Raw genomic sequence first — 20,163 nt, forward strand, 5'->3', positions numbered from 1 at the left:
ATCAGCCCCCAGCAAACACCACAGCCACGAGCGCATTGTGCTTTTTCTTTACAAACCCCTCCCAGTTCGTACAAAGCTGGGCCGGGCACTCCTAGCCCGGGCTCCAAGGAATTTACAAGAGCTGGGGCAGGCGCTGGCCCTGTGGCCCCGTCTGCCCAGAGTCCATTAGAAATGAGCCGTGACGCGGTCAATTTCCAACAAGTCCTCCAAGATCTGCAGGGAAAGAAGCAGGCAAGTTAGGGGAGGGGTTACTGACTGGGGAGCGGGCGGCTAACCCCTCTGGGGTGGGGCAACCACCGCTGCCACAGCCCAGGGGCCCGACTCACAATGTCTGGCGTGGTGCCGATCTTCTTGGCCAGCTCGTTGCGCTCCATAGCACTCAGGTAGAGGTAGCGGGTCAGCAGCTCCCCGTCCAGGATGTTGCGCACGGCATTCTGCAGGGTCCGGCGGTCCACGTGCAGCATCCTGCGGGAGAGGAGTTGCAGCTACCAGCAGGGACAGCCAGCTGAGGCGGGGCAGTGGCCCAGGCTGGCGTGTCCCCCCCATGCTGCCCTTCCCATGGTCTCAGGGCACTTCAGATGGCCCAGGGAAAGGCACCGGGTGATAAGCCCCCTGAAGGGAGAAGCTGGGGGAGCTCGCTGACCTTGGTGAGGCGGTTGGGATGGCAGGTTTGTGCTATGGCCAACAGGCCGTGGGGGACCACACGGAGCCCCAGCTCCTCTCCCCAAGGGCCCTAGCACCTCCTGGGCCCTGCCCCAGTGGAGGATGCCCCCCTGCATCAAAGCCTCCCACCCTGCATGGAGTCCTAGGAATAGGCTGGCCCTGCCCCAGGAGCCCCACAGCCTGTTTTGAGGTCTATCCCCCCTTGCTGGAGAGCTGGGGGGGCACCAGGGCTGAGTGCAGCCCCACGCAGGCCCACCCAGCACCTCCCTGGAGACACTTCACCACATCTCCCCGCTACTGGCAGGGGGCAGCTGAGCCCAGGGTCATGCCCGTAGGACACAGCCCTTCCCCCTGACCGAGGGTACAGGGTACTGGCACCCAGCAGCTGATCCCTGCCCCTCCAGGGTCAGACAGGCTAAATGCCATCCTTCCTTAAGGGTCTCACAGAGCTCAGCCCAGATGCATCCAACTCGGGTGGAGAACAGCCATCAGGCGCACGCCAGGAGGGGAGAGGGGCAAGGCAGAGGCTGGGAGCAGATGGTGTGTGGGGAGCGGGGCGGTACCTGAAGGCCCGGGGGTTGAGGCCGGCATGGTGTGGCAGCATGGTGGTGAGGGCGTTCTGCAGCATCAGCAGGCGCCGGTACGTCTTCTCCAGCATGGGCAGGAGGAGGCCGATCCCACCGTCCAGCGTGGCTGGGGAGAGAACAGCCCAGTTAGGGAAACCCCGAACGCCCCGCTGCGAGGGGAGGCTCCTTGGGCTGGGCCAGCAGCGAGTCCTGGCAGCTCAGGGTAACAGGGAATGGGCCTCAGGTGCCCCCTGCAAGGTAACACCTTTCACTGCAGAACCCGGAGCGAGGCCGGCAGCTCCAGCGCCTTCCCCGCCCGCTGGCCCCACCGTGTCCTACTCTGGACACCAGTGCTGGGACCCACGGCCCCAGGCGAGCCTCTGCTCCCATCGCAGGCTGTGCACGTCCCCCATGGTCCTGACCTGGCCAGCCCCTGGCCCCATAGATGCACCTGATGCCCACTCTGGCCCCATCTCTCCCCACAAGCCACCGCGTGGCTCCTCTGCTTCCCGGCACTGAACACGAGCTCCCCCACCACCCCTTCCCCCGGCAGACCTGCGCCCCACACTGGTCCGCCCACGTCTCTTCCTGCTTTGCCTGCCTCCCCAGCCCATGTCAGCCCCTCTCCGGGCCTACCCCCAACCCGGCTGCAAGCCTCTGGGGCAAAGCCTCCAGAGCACAGCCCCGCGGAGGGCAGAGGTGCAGGGCCAGGGTGGAGACGCCCACTACCTTCACTCCCCCACCACATGGCAACTGCCTCTGCAGACGGCAACCTGCTCGGCCCAGGCGCCGTCTCAGTTTGTACAGCCCCCGGCACAACGGGGGTCCAGCCCGGCTGCTCCCCCAGCATGGGGGTGGGGTCAGAACGGCGCAGCGCTGCCCTCTGCAGGCCGGAGCCCAACCTACCGAACCAGGTGATGTGCTTGCTCTCCCAGGCGCTGGACTTCTTGGTGACGCCATCGGTGGCCCAGCGGCACGGCGTCCTCCAGAAGGTGTTGACGTGGGCGCCCACGTGGAAGTCAGCCCTGCGCAGCAGCCGCATCCCACCAAAGCTCTCCTTGGCTAAGAGAAGGAGCAGGAGCAACTCCATCAGGGCGAGGTGTGGTCTATGGAGACTACAGTTCCCAGAATGCTCCGCTCCGCAGGTGATGGAGCATGGCATGCTGAGTGCTGGAGTCTCCGTGGGCCGCACTCCCGAAGGGGCTGGACTAGCTGGAGTCCTCAGGCTCCCACCCAGCTACCGACATGGCTCTGGCTGCGCCGGCAGAAAGGAATTTCCAGCCCCAGGTTCAGGGGGTTCCAGGCCGCAGGTTGTTAGATGTTCCTGTGGGTTCCATGCTGCTCTTTGTTTACATGCAGCCCTACAGTATTATTATCCGTCACTGCAACAGGCCAGAAACAGAGCCAGATGGGGAACGGCCACAGCGGGGCTGACCAATGGCCCATCTGGCCTAGTATCCTGCCTTCCAGCAGTGGCCGGTGCCAGGTGCTTGAGAGGGAACGAACAGAATGGGGCGATTTCAGTGACTCGTCCCATGAGCCAGTCCCTGGTTCTGGCAGTTGGAGGCTCGTGGGGGGTGTCCCTGGCTAATTAGGCCCAAGGTGGGTGAACCACAGTAGTTGGTGTAGCTGGAACGCCTGGCTCTCACCCACAGAAGCTGGCCCAATAAAAGCTGTTCCCTCCCCCCTGGTGTTTCTGACACAGCTCAGCCAGCAGCCACCGACGGACTTGGCTCTTCTCCAGCCTATTTGGCTGGGCTCCCAAAGCACCAGACAAATACGAGTGTCATAGTGTCTGTGCTAGAGGGGAAGGCACTGGCCCCCTCACAGCCCCAGAGCGAGTCATTGGGAGAGCTGGGGCTACCCCTGGTCCTGTGTGCTAGCCACATCCCCCCGCAGGCAGGGGCCTGGCTTAGAAGCAGAGGGTGTGGAAGGCCTTACCTTCAGGCAGGTACATATAGACCATGAGGTTGCGATCACGATCTGACACTGCGGGGAGACAACAGAGATCAACAACGTTGCTCTGGGCAGCTTTTCAGCCCCACCAGAAACACAGAGCTACCCAAGAGCCCCCCCGCCCTGGTGGGCATGCTCCAGCCTCCCTGCCCCGGGTCCAAACCAGGATCCAGCCCCCATCCTGATCCGCCCACGGCTGCTGAATCTGCCCTCCACATCCCCCACCCCCTGCAGCTCTCAGTTCTCGGCATGGTCACCACACTGAGCAGAGGGGCCCCAAGCAGTTCCAGCACCACCAGCTCGACCAGCCGGGACTGGGGCTGCCCATGGGGGTCTCCCTCCCTTGCTGGCCTCCCTGGCTCCGGGCAGGAGGCCCAGCCAAGCCCTACGTGCGGGGCATGGAGAAGGAGCACTACATACCCAGGAAGCCCAGCTGGTCGGTGTCCACCATGAAGTCCACACTGTACACCTCCAAGGGCTTGGCATCCTGCGGCAGGAGAAGCAGTGGTCAGGGGGAGTGCACACAGCCACGGGAGGGGACCCAGCACCCCCCGGCACCACGTCAGGGAGCGACTAAGGTGCCAGGCTGAGCCCTGCTCTTGGCCCTGGGCAGGGCCCTCCTTCCCGCAGAGCCTCTCCACCCTCCCAGCTCCCCTGGGCCCAGCCCGCACCCGGCTGACGAGCGACAGCGTCTTGCTCTCCTCCTGGTAGCGCAGCAGTGAGATGCTCTTCATGACGTCAGCCGCCAGGATGAAGTTCTTGACGCTGATCATCTGGTGGATGTAGAGCTGCGTATCGATGAAGGCCATGCCCGTCAGGTCATTGTCCTTCAGGCTCCACAGGAAAATCTGCAGGGGGCAAGGGCGCCAGGCTCACGGCCATGGACAGGCAATGCGGCAGGGGGCAGACTGCCTGAGATGGGGCCCGACTGGAACCAGTAACCTGGAGTATCCCCCACCCCGCTCCTATCCCAGGGCTGGGTCAGAGCCAGGGCTCCCAGAGGGGACAGGCCCCATACCCCATAACCGCACCCCCTGAGCCAGCCATTCACCACCCCCCCACACACACACCCTAGGGCTGGATCAGAACCAACGCTCCCCAGAGGGAACAGGCCTTATACCCCAGTCCCTGCCAGTCCACCCTAAAGGCAGCGGCTGCCCTGTGGTGTCTCAGGCTGGCACTGGTTCATGCTCAGACCCCACCGCCCAGGGCGCTTGGTCCCCAAGACCAGCTAGAGGAGACGGGACTCTGTTCCCCAGGTGGTGCTCTCCCTGAATCGGGATCATTAGCCGCTGGGCAGCTGGTGGGATGGGGTGGCACCCAAGGGCCCGTTTCTTGCCCACAGCCCCCTCTGGACCAAGCTCCTTGGCAGAGTTTTGTGCAGTTTCTCTGCGGTTGGGGAGGACAATGAGAGGCTCCTGGCACCCCCAGCAGGCCCAGATGGGGAAGGGGCCCCTCACCTTCTGGCCAATGGCCGACACCAGGTAGCCGTGGCAGTGGCAGAGTGCCGTCACCGGGCCCTTCTGCTCCTTCTCATACAGCACCTTGAACTTGTTCTTGGTGAGCGGCTGCCCCGGCTCCGGCACCACCTCGATGATGTCCATGATGAGGATCTGCAGAGACGGGTGGGACGGGGGCTGTGAGCGAGGGGCAGCTCCCGGCCTCAGGGCCACCCACGCCAGGCTCCACACACCGGCCTGGGCTGAGGGAGGGAGCTGGCCCCACCCCCAGGGCCCGTCAGAGCCGCGGAGAGAGCATGCCCCACAAGGAGCCCAGCTCCATGGAGAGAGTCTGGGAAGTGACACCTGCCCTCCTGCCCCCCCAGCAGATACCACTTGGGCACAGTCCAGCAGTTCCCACACAGCGACCTGGCCAAGTGCTGGGTGCAGATGATGGCTCCACCGAGGGAGGGCAGGGGCAGCACAGTCCAGCCCCCATCAAGGTGCAAGGTGGAGGGGGCAGCCAGGAGGGCAGGGGGATGGGCTCAGTAGGGGGCGCTGTGATGCAGGGAGTGCGGCGGGGGCTTGGTGGGAGGAAGTGCAGGGAGAGGATGGGGGAGGCCAAGCCCCAGGCCCCCCAGGGGGCTGCTGGGGCAAAGCCAGCCCAGCCCGCACTCACCCGGCCGCGGCAGGTCACCTCCTCGCCCTGCATGAGACACGTGCCGGCGGCAATGTAACCCTTCAGCCCCGACACCGTCTCCTCGCTCTTCAGCGACACCGTCTTCATGCAGGTCACGTGCTCCCATTCCTCCAGCTCGATCCTGGGCAAGCGGGAGAGGCAGGCACAGGTCAGGGCAGCAGGGAGCCCCACACCAGAGCAGCCGGGGCCAGGATGGGAACTGGCCCTTTTGGCCCAGGGCACCAGGCTCCTCCTCCCAGGCCACTCACGGGCCAGCGTCCTGCCCCAAACCATCTCCCTCTGCTGTGGGGGGCAAGGGGAGGCCAGCGCCTGCATCCAGCCCTCTGCCCTCCCGGTGCAGGGCGGGCCCTTGCCCATGCAGCACTCCCAGGGCCAGCCTCCTTGTCCCCCTGCCTGGCAGAGCCCGGGAGCCCGTCTCCAGGAGAGGAGTGCCAGGGCCCAGCCAAGCCCAGCCGCCTGCCCCGCTCGCGGGCCCTTACCGGGTGTTGGGGATGGTCTCCCAGCTCACCGGTGAGATCAGCTGGATGGAGAAGGCCTCCTGCTGAGGGTGGATGTAGCGCTCGTCTGGGGGAGAGACCAACACAGCTCCAGTCCCCAGCCGGCCCCCAGGAGAGGGTATGGGGCTGGTGCAGACACAGCAGCCTCCCCGCCAATGTCACGCACCGACCCAGCCCAGGAAGGTTTGATGGCACCCCCCATCCCACAGCTCTGCCCCATGGGAGGACACAGCTCTGCCCCGGGGACCCCACCGCAGGACGCTGTGGGCTGGGGGGACCTTCACAGCCATGGGCACAATGGGGAGGCCCCTGCGGAGCCCACTGGGACCTGTGCCAAAGGGGGCCAGGAGCCAGGCCATGGGGCCCACACAGGACAGGGAGTGCCGACCCGAGCCTGGCCCGTAACCGCCCCGCAGGAACCTCTGCCAGCGCTGCGCACCGAGTTCCAATGCGCTCCCCACGCATCCCTCCCACTCAATGGGGCCTGGGGGGGACGCGGGAGGGGCCCCTGCAGAGCAGGTCTCTACTCACCCCGCTCGATGCTCTCAAACTCCTTCTCCTCTCCCGTCATGCGGGGGATGCGGGTGCAGGGGTTGACGACACTGGTGGCCACGGCGTAGACCTGCCAGAGACATGCAGCCGTTAACAGGCCACCAGGGCGCAGCACAAAGACCAGGGGCCCCCTCTCTGACCTCCCTGACTGCTGCAATCCTCCAGCCACGCAGTGTGGACGCAGGAGACACCAGCTGCTCCCTGGGGGCTCCCCCCCCCCCCCTCGGCTGGCATCGTGCAGGCTGCCAGCATGGGGCATGGAGCAGAGCCAGGCAGGACAGGTCTGAAGCACCCCCTTTGGGGGCTGTGCCCTACAAGGCCGGATACCCCTTGACCAGGATGGGGGACGGGCAGCACTACCTGCAGAGTGGCGGGTCCTGGGCCGGCAGATCTGAGCTCTCGGGGGATGCTGTGCCCCACAAGGGGATCCCCAAAGCATAGCCCGTTCCCACACGGCAGGGCTGCCCCAGCAGCACCCTGGTACCTTGGACTCCACGTGATAAGCCACGTAGTGTGTGGTGCAGCGCAGTGGGATCTTCCTCACAGGCCACGGAGCGTCGTAAGAGAGGTACGCGGGCAGGACGCTGATCCGCAGCTCCCCCTGCGAGCAGAGCCCACTGTCAGCCCCTCCCCTCAGTTCAGCCCCCCTTCCCTCACACCCCGAGAGAAGAGCTGCTGGCCAGACAGCCGGGCCCAGATGGAGCAGTGAGTGCTGGGACCTGTAGGCCCTCTGCATCCCACCTCCACAGAGAGCCCAGGCAGTGTCTGTCTGCCCCTTGTGGGGCCCTGGGCTCTGCCCCCAAGCCAGCCATGCCCCACATACCTGCCGGTTGAAATAGAGAAAGCCCTTGGGGCAGTTGACATTGTGGAAGGGAGCGAAGGACTCGATCAAGCCGTCGATCGTCATGGGGTGCAGGCGCAGGGCCCCCCGGGCTGTCACCAGCAGCCAGTGCGGGGAGGGCCCGCAGATGAACACCTGGGAGCAGAGCCAGCACTAGGGTCAGAGTGGGGATCCCAGGGTCCGCTGCCAGGGCGCTTCGGACCAGGGGCTCCCGCTCGGACTCTCCACGGGCTCTTTCCTGGCCAGCACGCCAGCTGCAACACAGAGCTGACTCACCAACCCACAGCCCCAGCCCTACCCAGGTCTCCCCTCCAAGTGCCAGCCGAGCCAGCCCCACTTAGCTTCTGGGCTCTCACAGGATGGCAGCCTGCAGCAGGAGGTCGGGAAATCCTGCGGCGTCACTTCCTGAGTGCAGCAGCCAAAGCCGGCCACAGACAGCGCAGTGCCCAACCTCCTACCAGCACCCTGCAGGGTCTAACTGCCCCAGGGACATGCCCGAGTGGGGCTGCCCCACTGGCTCTCTCCTGCTGTCACCCAGCCCCCCGATACCAGCAGTTGAGCCTGAGGCCAATCTGAACAGTGAGGGACTGACCCAGAGGCAGCCCCTGCTGCCCTGCCAGCCCCCAGGACAAGCCCTGGCAGTGGTTCTGAGGCAGGCCTGCCCCCATGGCTCACCCCCGAGTAGCCGTAGATGTCCTCAAAGAAGCGGAAGCGGGCGACCCGGCCCCGCGCTCCCCCCGACTCCTCGCCCCCTGCACTCTCTGATTTCTTTTTGGACAGCTTCAGCTTCTTCTCCCGGAAGTTGATGTTGTGGGGGACCTGACAGGGAGGAAAGATGGTCACAGACGAGCCAGGGCCCCCAGGCACCAATGGGATCAGAGCCCTGCAATTGAGGCTGGGAGGGGCAAGCACCAAGCGGGGAACCCACATGAACAGGTGGGGGGGGTCCCCACCTTTCCATGCCCACAGGCACGTCACCTGCAGAGGGCACTGAAGACCACACCCCAATTCCCCCTGGCCCTGCCCAGTGCTGGCCCCCAGGGAAGTGGCTGGGGACAGTCCAAGCTGCAGCCATTCAGCTGCTTTGCACCTAGGACACACACTTTAAACCAGGGCACTCGCCCCAAACCAGCCTCCCAGAAAGGAACAAGCTGCTTGTGAGTTTTACCTGCCACTGGGTCAAGATGGTGCATTGTGTGCTGAGAGCTGAAGTCATATGGATGGGACCTCGAGAGGTCGTCTAGTCTAGTCCCCTGCACACGTGACAGGTGTTTGTCTAACCTGCTCTTAAACATCTCCAACAACAGAGATTCCACAACCTCCCTGGGCAATTTATTCCCCTGCTTAACCACCCTGACAGTTAGGAAGTTTTTCCTAATGTCCAACCTAAACCTCTCTTGTTGCAATTTAAGCCCATTGCTTCTGACCCTGTCCTCAGCCATCAAGGAGAGCAATTTTTCTCTCTCCTCCTGTAACAACCTTTTATGTGCTTGAAAACTGTTATCATGTCCCCTCTCAGTCTTCCCTTCTCCAGACTAAACAAACCCAATGTTTTCAATCGTCCCTCAGAGGTCACGTTTGCTAGACTTTTACTCATTTTTGTTTCTTTTCTCTGGATTCTCTCCAATTTGTCCACATTTTTTCTGAAATGTGGCGCCCAGAACTGGACACAATACTCCAGTTGAGACCTAATCAGCACAGAGTAGAGCAAAAGAATTACTTCTCGTGTCTTGCTCACAATACTCCTGCTAATACAGCCCAGAATGATGCTTGCTTTTTTTTTTTTTTTTTTTGCAACGGTGTTACACTGTTGACTCATATTTAGCTTGTGATCCACTATGACCCCAGATCCCTTTCCACAGTACTCCTTCCTAGGCAGTCATTTCCCATTTGTATGTGTGCAACTGATTGTTCCTTCCTAAGTGGAGCACTTTGCATTTGTCCTTATTGAATTTCATTCTATTTACTTCAGACCATTTCTCCAGTTTGTCCAGATCATTTTGAATTTTAATTCTATTCTCCAAAGCACTTGCAGCCCCTCCCAGCTTGGTATCGTCCACAAACTTTACCAGTGTATTCTCTGTGCCATTATCTAAATCACTGATGAAGATACTGAACAGAACCGAACCCATAACTGATCCCTGCAGGACCCCACTCGTTCTGCCCTTCCAGCATGACTGTGAATCACTGATAACTCCTCTCTGGGAACAGTTTTCCAACCAGTTTTGCACCCACCTTGTAATAGCTCCATCTAGATTGCATTTCCCTAGTTTGTTTATTATGCAAGACAGTATCAAGAGCCTTACTAAAGTCAAGATTACCACGTCTACCACTCCCCCACTATCCACCAGGCTAAACCCTGTCACAGAAAGCTATCAGTTGGTTTGACACATTCCCATTGGCGTAGAGGGTGACTACGAAGCAGAACTTTGTGGGTTGCTTTGGGCCCCCCTGCTCTATATCGGCTGGGCGTGATGGCAGGAGGACACATGGGTTGCCTCAAACACTCCTGTTACCTTCTTAAACCGGACTTTCAGGTTACTCTGGCCCAGCTGGGAGTCATGGCTGAAAGCCTCATAAATCAGCAGCTCCTGGTCCACGTGAACCTGCCAACAGGACGAGAAGAGCTGAGACTCCTGCCCCTCCTGTGCTCACCCAGAGCCCACCCCACCCCGTACCCACAGGTCGCACTAGGTCCCAGCTCCAGGCAGCGGAGCCGGGGCAGTGGCAGGAGGCGTGTGAAGCTGTGCTGTGAAAGGAAGCCTACCCAGCGATCACAGGGTTGGAGTAACCCCAGTGGGTTCAACCCTCAGGGCAGGGCAGGACGGTACCCCTCAGACAGACACCCCAGGGATGGGCTCCCACACTGCGCTGGAGAGTCAATTCCCAACCAGCCTACGTTTCCCTTTGCTCCATCCCCTGCTCGCCACCCCCCCACCCCACACACACACACACACACACACACACACACACACACACACACACACTGGCCAGCCAGAGCGCTACAGACCCCATCCCCTGCTGTGCCCCCCGCAGCACATTCACACTGCCCGGCTGGCTGCCCCTCCCAGCTTGGTATCGCCCACACACTTTATCAGTGTACTCTCTATGCCATTCTCTAAATCACTAATGAAGATATTGAACAAAACCGGACCCAGAACCGATCCCTGCAGGACCCCACTCGTTCTGCCCTTCCAGCATGACTGTGAACCACTGATAACTCCTCTCTGGGAAGGGTTTTCTGCACTCCCCCCCTGCTGCAGTAAGCAGCCATCTGCACCCCGCCCTGCAGCCCCCTCGCTGCTCCCCTGCCTGGTCTATGCACACAGCGCCAGGGAAGCCTGCCCGGGCAGCAGCACTGCTCCAAGTGCAGCAGTGAGCGCCCACGACCCAGCTCACCAGCAGGTACGGCCGGCTCTGGCGATTGCCCAGTGCCACCAGCAGGACCTCCTTCACCAGGGGCATCTCCCCCTGTCGCGTCACCTCCTCCTTCTTGGCATCACCCTGGGCCGCAGGCTGCCCGAACGAGCTGTCCACCAGCACCCGCTGGCCCATGGGGAAGTTCTTCACCAGGAAGACCAGGCGCCAGTCGGGCAGTTGATAGATCTGCAGGGAGAGAGACAGCGACTGAGCTAGGAAGGGGCCCATGGAGGCTCCTCATAGGAATCCGCACACGAGGTCAGACCATGGTCTGCCTCGCCCACTCCCAGCTGTCCCTAGGAAGCTGCAGGGAACCCTGCAGGGGCCATCCCCAGATAACAGCCCATGGAGAAATGTCTCCCAAGCCCCCTCCCTCGGCCTGGCACTGACCCTAGAATAGGATGGCCGGTGTTACTCTTATTAGCCATGTGAATGTCATGGCCTTTCTACGCTTCTGGCTTCAGTCTTGTGGCCAGAAGTTCCACAGGTTAATCACACGTGGGGGTCAACATTATTTCCTTGTCTCAGTTTAGCTGCTCCCCTTTAGGGCCTCTGCACACTGGACCAAGAGAGCAATTTCATGCAAGGGGGAGCACTAGAAACGCCCCAGAACAGGCCCAGCAGCAGCATGGGGTCACAGCTCTGTGGGAATCCTGTATCCAGCCAACTCGCCGGGGGATTCAGAGCAGAGCTGGGATCTGGCTGGGACTCACTGCCCAACTCTGGGGGTAAACACTAACGAGGCCTTGGTTTCACACCTCACCCACCAGCAGTACAGCACCTCCTGGGGGTCCCCTGGGGTCAGCGCCCCCACAGGTTCACTAATGCCACAGCGCCCCCTAGTACCGCACTGGGGCATTAGTCAGCACTGATTCCAGGGGGGAGGACACCTCGTACTAAGCCCCCCACCCCACTCCCTGCAGGCCATTTTGAACCCGGAGGTCTCCCATCCAAGCCCCGACCAGACTGAACCTTGCATAGCTTACAAGATCCAAGGGGCTCAGCACTAGGTGAGCAGGGGCTGCCCTCCAGGCAGTGCCAGATCAGGGTCCTTAGGGAGGGCTGGACCAGGTCTTACCTCCATGGCTCCATTCTCCCGCACCAGCACACACCAGTGCGTGGGCTCCACTTTGTATTGGTGGGGGTCCCTGTCAGAGAGTGGGAGGCTGCTGCGGCGTGGCTCCTCCTTGGTGGGGCTGAAGAGCGAGCTGGAGTCCCCGTAGAGCATCTCCTCCTCGTCGTCCACTGTGTTACTGTGCCGGGCAGCCGGGGCGGGGGAAGCAGGGAGAGGCTGTTATGGGGAGTCCTGAGCTCCTTCCCACCCTGTGCGCACAGGGACACGCCCACGCTTGGGGGAAGACTCATGCACCCTCTCTTGGTCGGGAGCGGCAGGCGCAGGATGTAGGGATTACTGCCGATGGCTCACATGGCACAGAAGCAGCAGCCTGGAGGGGGGTGGGGGTGCCCCCAGATGTGCCCTGTCACACAGTCATTCCCTATGCCGTTCATGCAGACACGGCTCCTCTCCTCTGCCACGGGCTGCTGGGCACAGCTCGACTGCCGCTCCCGACCACTGGGCCAGGACAAGCGGCGCTAAAGCCCCCCTGCCGTGTGTGCTTCTCCCCACCCACCGGCCCATCCCCGATGGCCAGGGAAAGGCCCCAGCCTCTCTCGCACCTGATGTCCTGGATGACGGTCTCCACCTCTGAGTGGCTCCTGAGGGAGAGCTCGTCCCTGGAACTGGTCGTCCTGCTCTCCGTGGTGAACATGCCTCTGACGTCGCGGTAGACGCACAGCGCGATCACCTTGGATTGCTGCAAGGGAGAGGAGCTGCAGGTCCCACCTTGCACAGCAAGGAGACGCCCAGGCTGTCCCCAGCCCTGAGCCCTCTGTGCATATGACAGCACATGCCCCTGCATTCACACCCTGCACGCTACTGTAACCATCTCGGTACAAGGTACACCTGGTGAGGGACCACTGAAAACTCATCACATGCTGGTCAGTATCAGCCTGGTAACGTGTGTGGCAACATTGTGTGACGTGGTAAGATTCCCCTGTCTGGTGTGATTTACACATGTGCCAAACCCCACAGCCCTGCCCAGGCAGAAGTTGGCAAACAGGCCTGTCCTACACCAAGGAATGGGTGCGTCACTTAATTTGCATTTAAGGGTAAACAGAGTCATCGAACAGGGAGGGAGAACAAAGTAAGTTCAAATAGGTGAGGAAAAGCAGCAGGGAACATCCTTCCACACAGACACTGTGTCTCCTGGTGCCCAGCTGGAATCATTTTTCAAGAGGGGGCCTGAAACTATAGAACTGAGGGACAAACACCCCCAGCCTCTCTCTCCCTGCCCATCGCATTCACTGCTCCCAAAGAGACAAGGGAAGCAGGCCTTGGACTCTGGGGGAGGGGGTTGGTCAGTAACCTGCTGAAGCATGTGCTGAGAAACTTTGCTTGAATCCAATATAGTTTGTTAAGTTAATTATTAGTAAATGTCTGGTCTTTATTTTCTTGAGACCATTTCTGACTTTTAAGGCTCATTATTTGGACTCAATCTCTCTCAGTATCGTTAATAAATTGTTTTACTGTTTTATCTAATCCCGTGTGTTTAAACCGAAGCGTCGGAATAACTATTCGAGATAAACTGGCATATTCTTCCCTTAAAGGAAAGTATTTGTCCTGCCCAGGAGTGGGCTGGGCAGTTACAGGACATACGTTCTGGGATCCGGGACGGGGGGGGGTGTTGGGGTCACCCTGCAGCGTAACCCAGGCTGGTGACCCAGGTGTGGCTGGCAGGCTGCTGTCACACACACACATTCAGGGGGTGGCTCACATGTTGGCAGGCTGGCTGTGGGCAGCTCTGGGAGGAGCTGCAGCAGCAAGACATTGTGAAACCGCCAAGGCTGCAGGGCAGGGCTGGAGTGACACAGCTCCCCACTGGTCTGGACTGTACCCTGGTATGTCGCACATGCCCACCCCGACCTACAGCACCTGAGCATGTCCCTCCAGCCCCACCTCGATGGACAGCCCCAGTGTCACACAGACATCAGGGCGGGGGCATGGCAGCCTGTGCCCCACAGCAGCACCGCCTGCTCAGACTCACGTGGTGCAGCTGGGGCTTCTGCAGGGTGAGCCGGTGCGTCCTGCCCCCGTACGTGTCGCTCTTCAGCACGAACATGGTCACCTGGCCTTCGGCGCTCATGATCACCACGTAGGGGTCGGCCACGGCACAGTGCACGATGGGGGAGCCCAGGTCCACAGGGATGAAGTGCAGCTGATTCACTGGAAAACAGAGCCACCCGGCTGAGCTGCGGCCATACCCATGGCCACAAGGCCCAGCCCCAGCCTGACAACCCAGCACACCCCTTCAGATCGGAGCAACACGTTCCCCCAGCCCTGCATCCCCCTATGGGGAATAGACCAAGGTGGCCCTGCTCCCAGATCAGAATGGGGGGCCATGAAGGTCCCCAGCATGCACCAGTCCCGCCAGCACCACCACTGCAGATGGCCCTAGCTACTCGGTCCCAGCGTGGTGACTGGGGTAGGCAGGCCGGCCTGAGGGGGTCAGCAGGAAGAGATGTGGCGGCTCTGCCCACCCACAGTGCCCACCTCCTTCCAGCAGCCGGATGCCCAGGGGCGACACTTGCACGATGTAGCGGTTCTCTCCTATGTTGCCAGCAAACACGGTGGGCCCCTGTGTGGCGAACCCGCTTGTGTCCAGCTCCATGATCTCCTGACCCGTCTGCAGGATCTAAGGGGCACAAGACCAGAGGGCAGTCAGCGTGGAGAGTGCCCAACCCTGCCCGAGCCCCACACTAACCCGCCTGCCCGTCACCTCAGCAGGCATACAAGGAGCCAACCCCGCCCCTTTAAAAACAGGACAGGTACCGACCGCTCACCCCTCCAATGCAGCTACCTCTGAGGTGGAGCCTGCCAGCTGATTAACAGAGCCCAGCAACACCAGGGAAGGCAGGAGACGAAGCTCCCCATGTCCCGATGAACCCACTGGGAAATCAGGGAGTTGGAACAGAACGATCCAGGCTGGATGGGAGGTTCACACCCCACGTGCCGGGAAAAGGGCCAGGGCCTTTGTTCTCTCTCACCCGAATACGGCCCCTCCAGCAGCACAGCGCACCCGGGGTCCCGCCACCTGGCCTCTGAGGCGGTTTGCTGCTGGGGCGCTTCCCCAGAGACGGAACTGACTCCATGCACGCTCCAGTGCCACGGTCCCTTGGGGAGAGTTGCCTTGGCTGGCATCACACTGCCAGGGCCCTTACCATGGTGGAGTCCTCGCGGCTCAGGATCAGGAACCCATGTCTCTTGCCATCGTCCTCAGGTTCGGGGTGGCTGGGCTCCTTCTCTGCAGTCTCCCCTTTGGCACTCTCGTCCTGCAGGAGGAGAGAATGAAGCCGGGCCCTGGGAACGCACAGCAACCCCCAGTCCCTAGGAGCCGAGCCCACAGCGATGGGGTACTATGGGGCACAGCGCTAACCAGCCCAGCCAGGGGCCTTTACCCCAGCGATGGGACGGGGGCGCTCCCCCAAGAGACATCTCCTGCCTCGCCAGGCCAGACACAGCTAAGGAGCACACCCGGAAGCGAGTCCCTGGCATGCTGGGATCAGCCCGAAGGAACTGGGGCTTGGTGGAAGCCAGCGGAGGTGCTAGGAGCTCTAGGGGCAGGCGGCTGATGGGCCAACCCAGAGCCTCCTCCTCCAAGCTGCAGGCAGCCACCCACTGACCTCTTCCTTCTTCTGGGGCGAGATCACGGTCCACATGTCGTAGCAGCCGGGCAGCTCAAAGGTTGTCACCACTTGGGGGCGGATGCTTTTCTGTTGGGAAGAGGTGGAGGCTAGAACTGCAGCTTCCCAGTCCCCCCAGCCCTGGTGGGAGAAGCGCCGAGACCCAAGACTCCCTCCCCGGAGACCTCCAGCGCTCCTGAACACTGGCACGGAGCCCAAACTTTGCCCAGCCGCGGGCCACTCCTCGCCATGTGCACAGCCAAGGGAGCAGCCCGCAGAGAGCACGCAGCCCTGCCTGCCCAGCAGCTGCAGCACTGCATGCGGTCATGTGGCTGCGCCTTTAGACTGGAGAGAAGGGGCCACGCGCCAGCCAGCCCTGCCATGACAAGCGCCAGACGCCCCCTTCCACCGAGCGACCTGGGGTAGCAGAGCTCACTCCCCCGGCTCTGTCTGCTCCTCCCCACCCCCCTCCCTCAGGCAGGGCCCGTCTCTGCCCCACTGGGCGCTCCCCCTGCAGGGATTGCCAGGCACCCCACCCCACCCCTCCCATAGCCTCGAGGCAGAGGGCGGGGATGTCTGAAGCCCAGAGCCCGGATGTGGGGCCTTCGCACAGTGACAGCCCTCCCCATGCCACACTTGGACCAGCCAGGGCTCACATAACACCCTCACTCCAGGGCACAGACTCCACCTCCCCTGCCTGTGCCGGGCTCACTCCAGGGCACAGACATACCCCCCCCGCTGGCGCCACGCTCCCCTAGCACAGATGCCCACCCCTCCCGCTCACTGGCACCAGGCTCCCCCAGCACAGAGGCCCGCCCCTCCCGCCCATCGGGGCCAGGCTCCTCCCGGCACAGATGCCCGCCCCTCCCGCCCATCAGGGCCAGGCTCCTCCCGGCACAGATGCTCCCCACCCCGCTGGCACTGTGCTCACCTGCAGGACAGAAAGGGCCCCGTTCTTCCCATAGCCTGAACAAACCACGATCTCCAGGTCTGGCTCCGGGCTGTTCTGAAACTGTAGCCATGGAGACAAGCACCGGATGTCAGGAGCTGCCCCACCCCCAAAGGGAGGGAAGCCCCCTGTCCCCCCCACCTAGGACTGGCTGCCGTGAAGGGGAAGTGCCACCACCTCCTGCGGGCCCTGTGCTGGAGGGCTGGCACCCAGCCCTGGGGCTGCTGCTCCTGCATGCTGATGGTTCCACAGTCCCCAGACCCCCAGTAGCCACCCCCCCTTCACCCCACTGGCCCTCACCACCTCGGCTCTACGGAGCACAGAGGGAGCCCTACTCCAGCCCCTGCACCCATCCTATCAGAGTCCCGACCTCCCGCCCAGCTGCCCTGCAGCGATGGGGACTCAGGCAGGCAGTGAGCTGGGAACGGCCATTGCTAGTGACTTGGCTTTGTGGGGGATCAGACAGGACAGGAGGGAGCTGCTGGACTGAACTTCCCAAAGCAGCCCACGTGCTGACTGTTCTCAGGGGGCAGAGGGAGAAGAATGAGGATCGGAAGGACTGGGGGGTCTTGGAAAGCGTTGTCAGCTCAGGTCAAATGCCACCCTGGCTCAAGCTGCAAAGAGCACAGCCCTCCCGTAGCAGGCAGCAGCCCAGGGAGACTCCAGATCCCAGCATGCACTGCAGCCAGGCCACCTGGAGCATGGCCTGCTGGGACCCGTAGGCAGCATGTGGACGCGAGGGGAGCAGAGCGCCGTGGGCTCTGGCGCGGTACGCACCTCCTCGGACAGGAAGGCCGGCTCCCCCATGGCTGCGTTGGCACAGGGCCCGATGTTGAGGATGCTGTCGCACACCTGCAAGATACAAGAGGGGGTCAGCGCCCTGCGCCATAGACCAGGCTGGGGGAGTTCGCGGGGGAGGGGTCAAGGGATTGGAAACGGAGCTTTTAGCCTCGGGGCAGCAGCTCCAACCCAGCCCCACGGCCAGGAGAACGGGACACAGGGTCCTGCCCCCCAGGGCTCCAGCTCCAGCCTGGCCCCAGCCACCAAGGAGCTGGTGGGGATCAGCCCGGTTCCTAAGTGAGAAGGGTCAGCACCACCAAGTCACTGGCCCTGGCCCCTCCCGGGGACCATCAGAAGGGAGGGGCATGAGAGAGGGGATCAGCGTGGGAGGGGAAACAGAGCCCCCATTGCCTAGCCGGGGCCCTGGGCGTGTCAGGCTGCTCGGGAAGTGTGGGGGACTCACCCTCTGGGCTGACACCGATGAGCAAGCGGAGCAGCCTAGGGAGAGCTGGGCTCATGGCAGAGCTCAGTCCCTTGGGGGCAGCAGGGGCCTGGGTCCCACCTAGCTGCCGCCAGCCCCCCCAGGCCGCTGGGCAGGGAGCCACAGCCAGCCCCCCCGGCCAGAACGGCAGGTCCAGGGTGTTCAGGCAGCTCCGCAGAGTGCGTACCTCGAAGGAGTAGGTGGCCAGCTGGGTCCCTGACTGGGCCTCGCTGCCGTACACCTCGATCTCATCCACCTCGTCCTGCGGGGCCGACTTCCCCCCTGCAACACAACAGCGAGCCGGAACCTGGGACAGAGCTGGGGGCAGCGCTGCGCCCCCCTGTACTCCTGCCCTGAGCCACGCCAGCCTCCTGCACCCCACTGTGTGCCCCAGCTCCCCCACCCTGAGCCACACCAGCCTCATGTGTCCCCCGCATACCCTGTACCCCCAGCTCCCCTGCACTGTGGTGCATGGGGGTCCGGCCCTAGGGCTGGGCAACCGCTGCCAGGCACCCCTGGCCAATCCTGGGATGCAGAGACTGGCTCAGTCGGACCCCTTTGCCCCCCGACCCCGAGGAGGCGCCCACCTACCAGCCCAGTTCCCGGACGACTCCGATCGCTTCTTCTTGACAGGGGGCTCCTCCTGTGGGGAACAGAGAAGCCAGCAGTGACTCCCCACCTCTGGCCCCGAGCTAGGGGGCTCCAACCCTTCCATTCACTCTGCGAATGGGAGGAGGGATGGGGCTGTTTGGTGCTGATGGCCAGGCCAGCAGTGACCCACAGCAATAGCCACTCAGTGGGAGGAGCTGGGGGCTCTCAGGCCTGCTCTAAGGGAAGCCACAGCACATGGGTATGAGTCAGACCCTACACTGGCAGCCTCCAGAGAGGCCAGGGACCAGCTGGAGACAGACACCTGGGCAGAGAAAGGGTGGGCAGGTGGGGTTTGCCTGCCCGGCTGCCCGCTGGGCTGTCCGTGGTCTGGGACAGGGCTGAGCCTGGCACCTCTTCTGGAGCTTTCATCACCTCCAGGTCCGCAGCTGTCCAGCGGGAGACCACCGGGACGTGGGGCTAACGGCTACTAGCTCACAGATCCATACCCCATAGCCCCTCGCCACGCTGACCCGCAGCAGCCGCTGGGCCAATCCCCCGAAGGACGGCGCAGCACCAATGCAGGAAATGCAGCCAGGCTGGCTTGGGCCACAGCAGAAGCCCAGGAGAGGAGGGCGGGGCGAAGAGCTCGTAGAGGAGGAAGCACCCGCAGGCTCTGGGCTGCCCTGACCTGCTTGTCGGCGGGGTCCTTGACGACGTTCACGGGGGGCTCCTGCAGCTTCTCTGTGTACTTGAGGAGGAGGGAGTTACCGAGCCGCGAGCCCAGGAACAGGTAACCTGGCTCCATTGTGATCATCTGAGGGGAGCAGAGAAATGGACGCTCAACAGATCCACCCCTGCCCCGCTCTGGGACTCAGACACAAAGGGGACAGCCACGCGGCCCGCGCCTGCCAGTCTGCCCGCCTGCCCGCGCCCAGGACCAGCCACGCGGCCCGCGCCAGCCAGCCAGCCCGGCCACGCGGCCCGCGCCAGCCAGCCAGCCCGGCCACGCGGCCCGCGCCAGCCAGCCAGCCCGGCCACGCGGCCCGCGCCAGCCAGCCAGCCCGCGTCGTGTCCCAGGCCCGGCCACGCGGCCCGCGCCAGCCAGCCAGCCCGCGTCCCAGGCCCGGCCACGTGGCCCGCGCCTGCCAGCCAACCCGCCCGCACCCGGGCCCGGTCCGCACTGGCACTACCAGAGCCATGTAGATGTTGCTGTCAAGCCTACACAGCTCTTTTTAGAGTGGCAGCACAAGGCTCGGCGGCTCGCTGTCACTGGCTGTGTAGACGTGCCCTGCAGAGGGCAGTGAAACCAGGCCTGGCAGTGAAACCCGAGCTCCTCCGAGCCCCCGGACCACATGGGTCACTCGCAGGACACTGACATAGTCAGTGACTGATCCACCCAGGTCTGGCCTGGCAGCCCAGCAGCCACCTGCTAGTGCGTAAGGGCCCCACAGCTGCCCCTCTGACTGCCCATTTGGGCTCAGCCCTGCTGACTGGCCTCATGCGGAGTCGGCATCGCTCTTGGCACCAGTGTCCCGCCCACACCTGCTCCTCCACATTGGGCCACCAGTTCATCCCCAGGCACACGACAGGGATCCCTGGGAAGCATGGCACCTAACCCCATGGCCCCCATCTGCCCGCTTAGGGTCTCTGTAGCCCAGTTACCCTGGCAAAGAGAAAAGCACTAGCCTGGCACAAGGCAAGAGCTGGGATCCCACCTAGCCAGGTCCAGGAGAGTCCCCAGGCAATTACTAGCACCCCCGTGACAGGCCCCCCAGGACACCCCTCCTCAGCCCAGCGGCTTACACAGGTGGTGAGGACGCTGGCTGCTGCCTTGTCGAAATGGAAGGAGCGGACGCTTCTCATCCCGTCTGTGATGAGGGTCAGGACGTAGCTAAGGAGAGACAGGGAGAGCGGTGAGGCCAGAAGCTTGTCCCGGGTCCCGCAGGGCTGCTCTGGGCCAGCTGGAAGCTCTGCTGAGAGAGGCTCTG

At 62.8% G+C, this 20,163-nt stretch overlaps 1 protein-coding gene across 2 annotated transcripts in view; it reads right to left on the minus strand.

Annotated features, from left to right (window-relative positions):
- Positions 1–25: 25 nt before the first annotated feature.
- Positions 26–20,163, minus strand: part of CPSF1 (cleavage and polyadenylation specific factor 1) — a 33,027-nt gene continuing 12,889 nt past the window's right edge. For both annotated transcript variants that reach the window (XM_038393530.2, XM_043509871.1), the window contains exons 11-38: positions 19,979–20,066; positions 18,864–18,989; positions 18,176–18,227; positions 17,772–17,866; positions 17,101–17,175; positions 16,306–16,386; positions 15,375–15,464; positions 14,913–15,023; positions 14,245–14,386; positions 13,739–13,917; positions 12,312–12,448; positions 11,713–11,887; positions 10,614–10,820; positions 9,731–9,820; positions 7,890–8,033; positions 7,197–7,349; positions 6,858–6,974; positions 6,353–6,443; positions 5,804–5,888; positions 5,304–5,445; positions 4,646–4,798; positions 3,857–4,033; positions 3,606–3,672; positions 3,171–3,218; positions 2,136–2,291; positions 1,227–1,356; positions 327–465; positions 26–213 (exon numbers count right to left, since the gene is read on the minus strand). In XM_038393530.2, coding sequence (XP_038249458.1) covers positions 166–213; positions 327–465; positions 1,227–1,356; positions 2,136–2,291; positions 3,171–3,218; positions 3,606–3,672; positions 3,857–4,033; positions 4,646–4,798; positions 5,304–5,445; positions 5,804–5,888; positions 6,353–6,443; positions 6,858–6,974; positions 7,197–7,349; positions 7,890–8,033; positions 9,731–9,820; positions 10,614–10,820; positions 11,713–11,887; positions 12,312–12,448; positions 13,739–13,917; positions 14,245–14,386; positions 14,913–15,023; positions 15,375–15,464; positions 16,306–16,386; positions 17,101–17,175; positions 17,772–17,866; positions 18,176–18,227; positions 18,864–18,989; positions 19,979–20,066 — 3,298 coding nt within the window. In that variant the 3' untranslated portion in view covers positions 26–165. The remainder of the gene's footprint in view (positions 214–326; positions 466–1,226; positions 1,357–2,135; positions 2,292–3,170; positions 3,219–3,605; positions 3,673–3,856; positions 4,034–4,645; positions 4,799–5,303; positions 5,446–5,803; positions 5,889–6,352; positions 6,444–6,857; positions 6,975–7,196; positions 7,350–7,889; positions 8,034–9,730; positions 9,821–10,613; positions 10,821–11,712; positions 11,888–12,311; positions 12,449–13,738; positions 13,918–14,244; positions 14,387–14,912; positions 15,024–15,374; positions 15,465–16,305; positions 16,387–17,100; positions 17,176–17,771; positions 17,867–18,175; positions 18,228–18,863; positions 18,990–19,978; positions 20,067–20,163) is intronic.

The sequence above is a fragment of the Dermochelys coriacea genome, chromosome 2, assembly GCF_009764565.3.
Source record: "Dermochelys coriacea isolate rDerCor1 chromosome 2, rDerCor1.pri.v4, whole genome shotgun sequence".
Classification (NCBI taxonomy): domain Eukaryota; kingdom Metazoa; phylum Chordata; order Testudines; family Dermochelyidae; genus Dermochelys; species Dermochelys coriacea.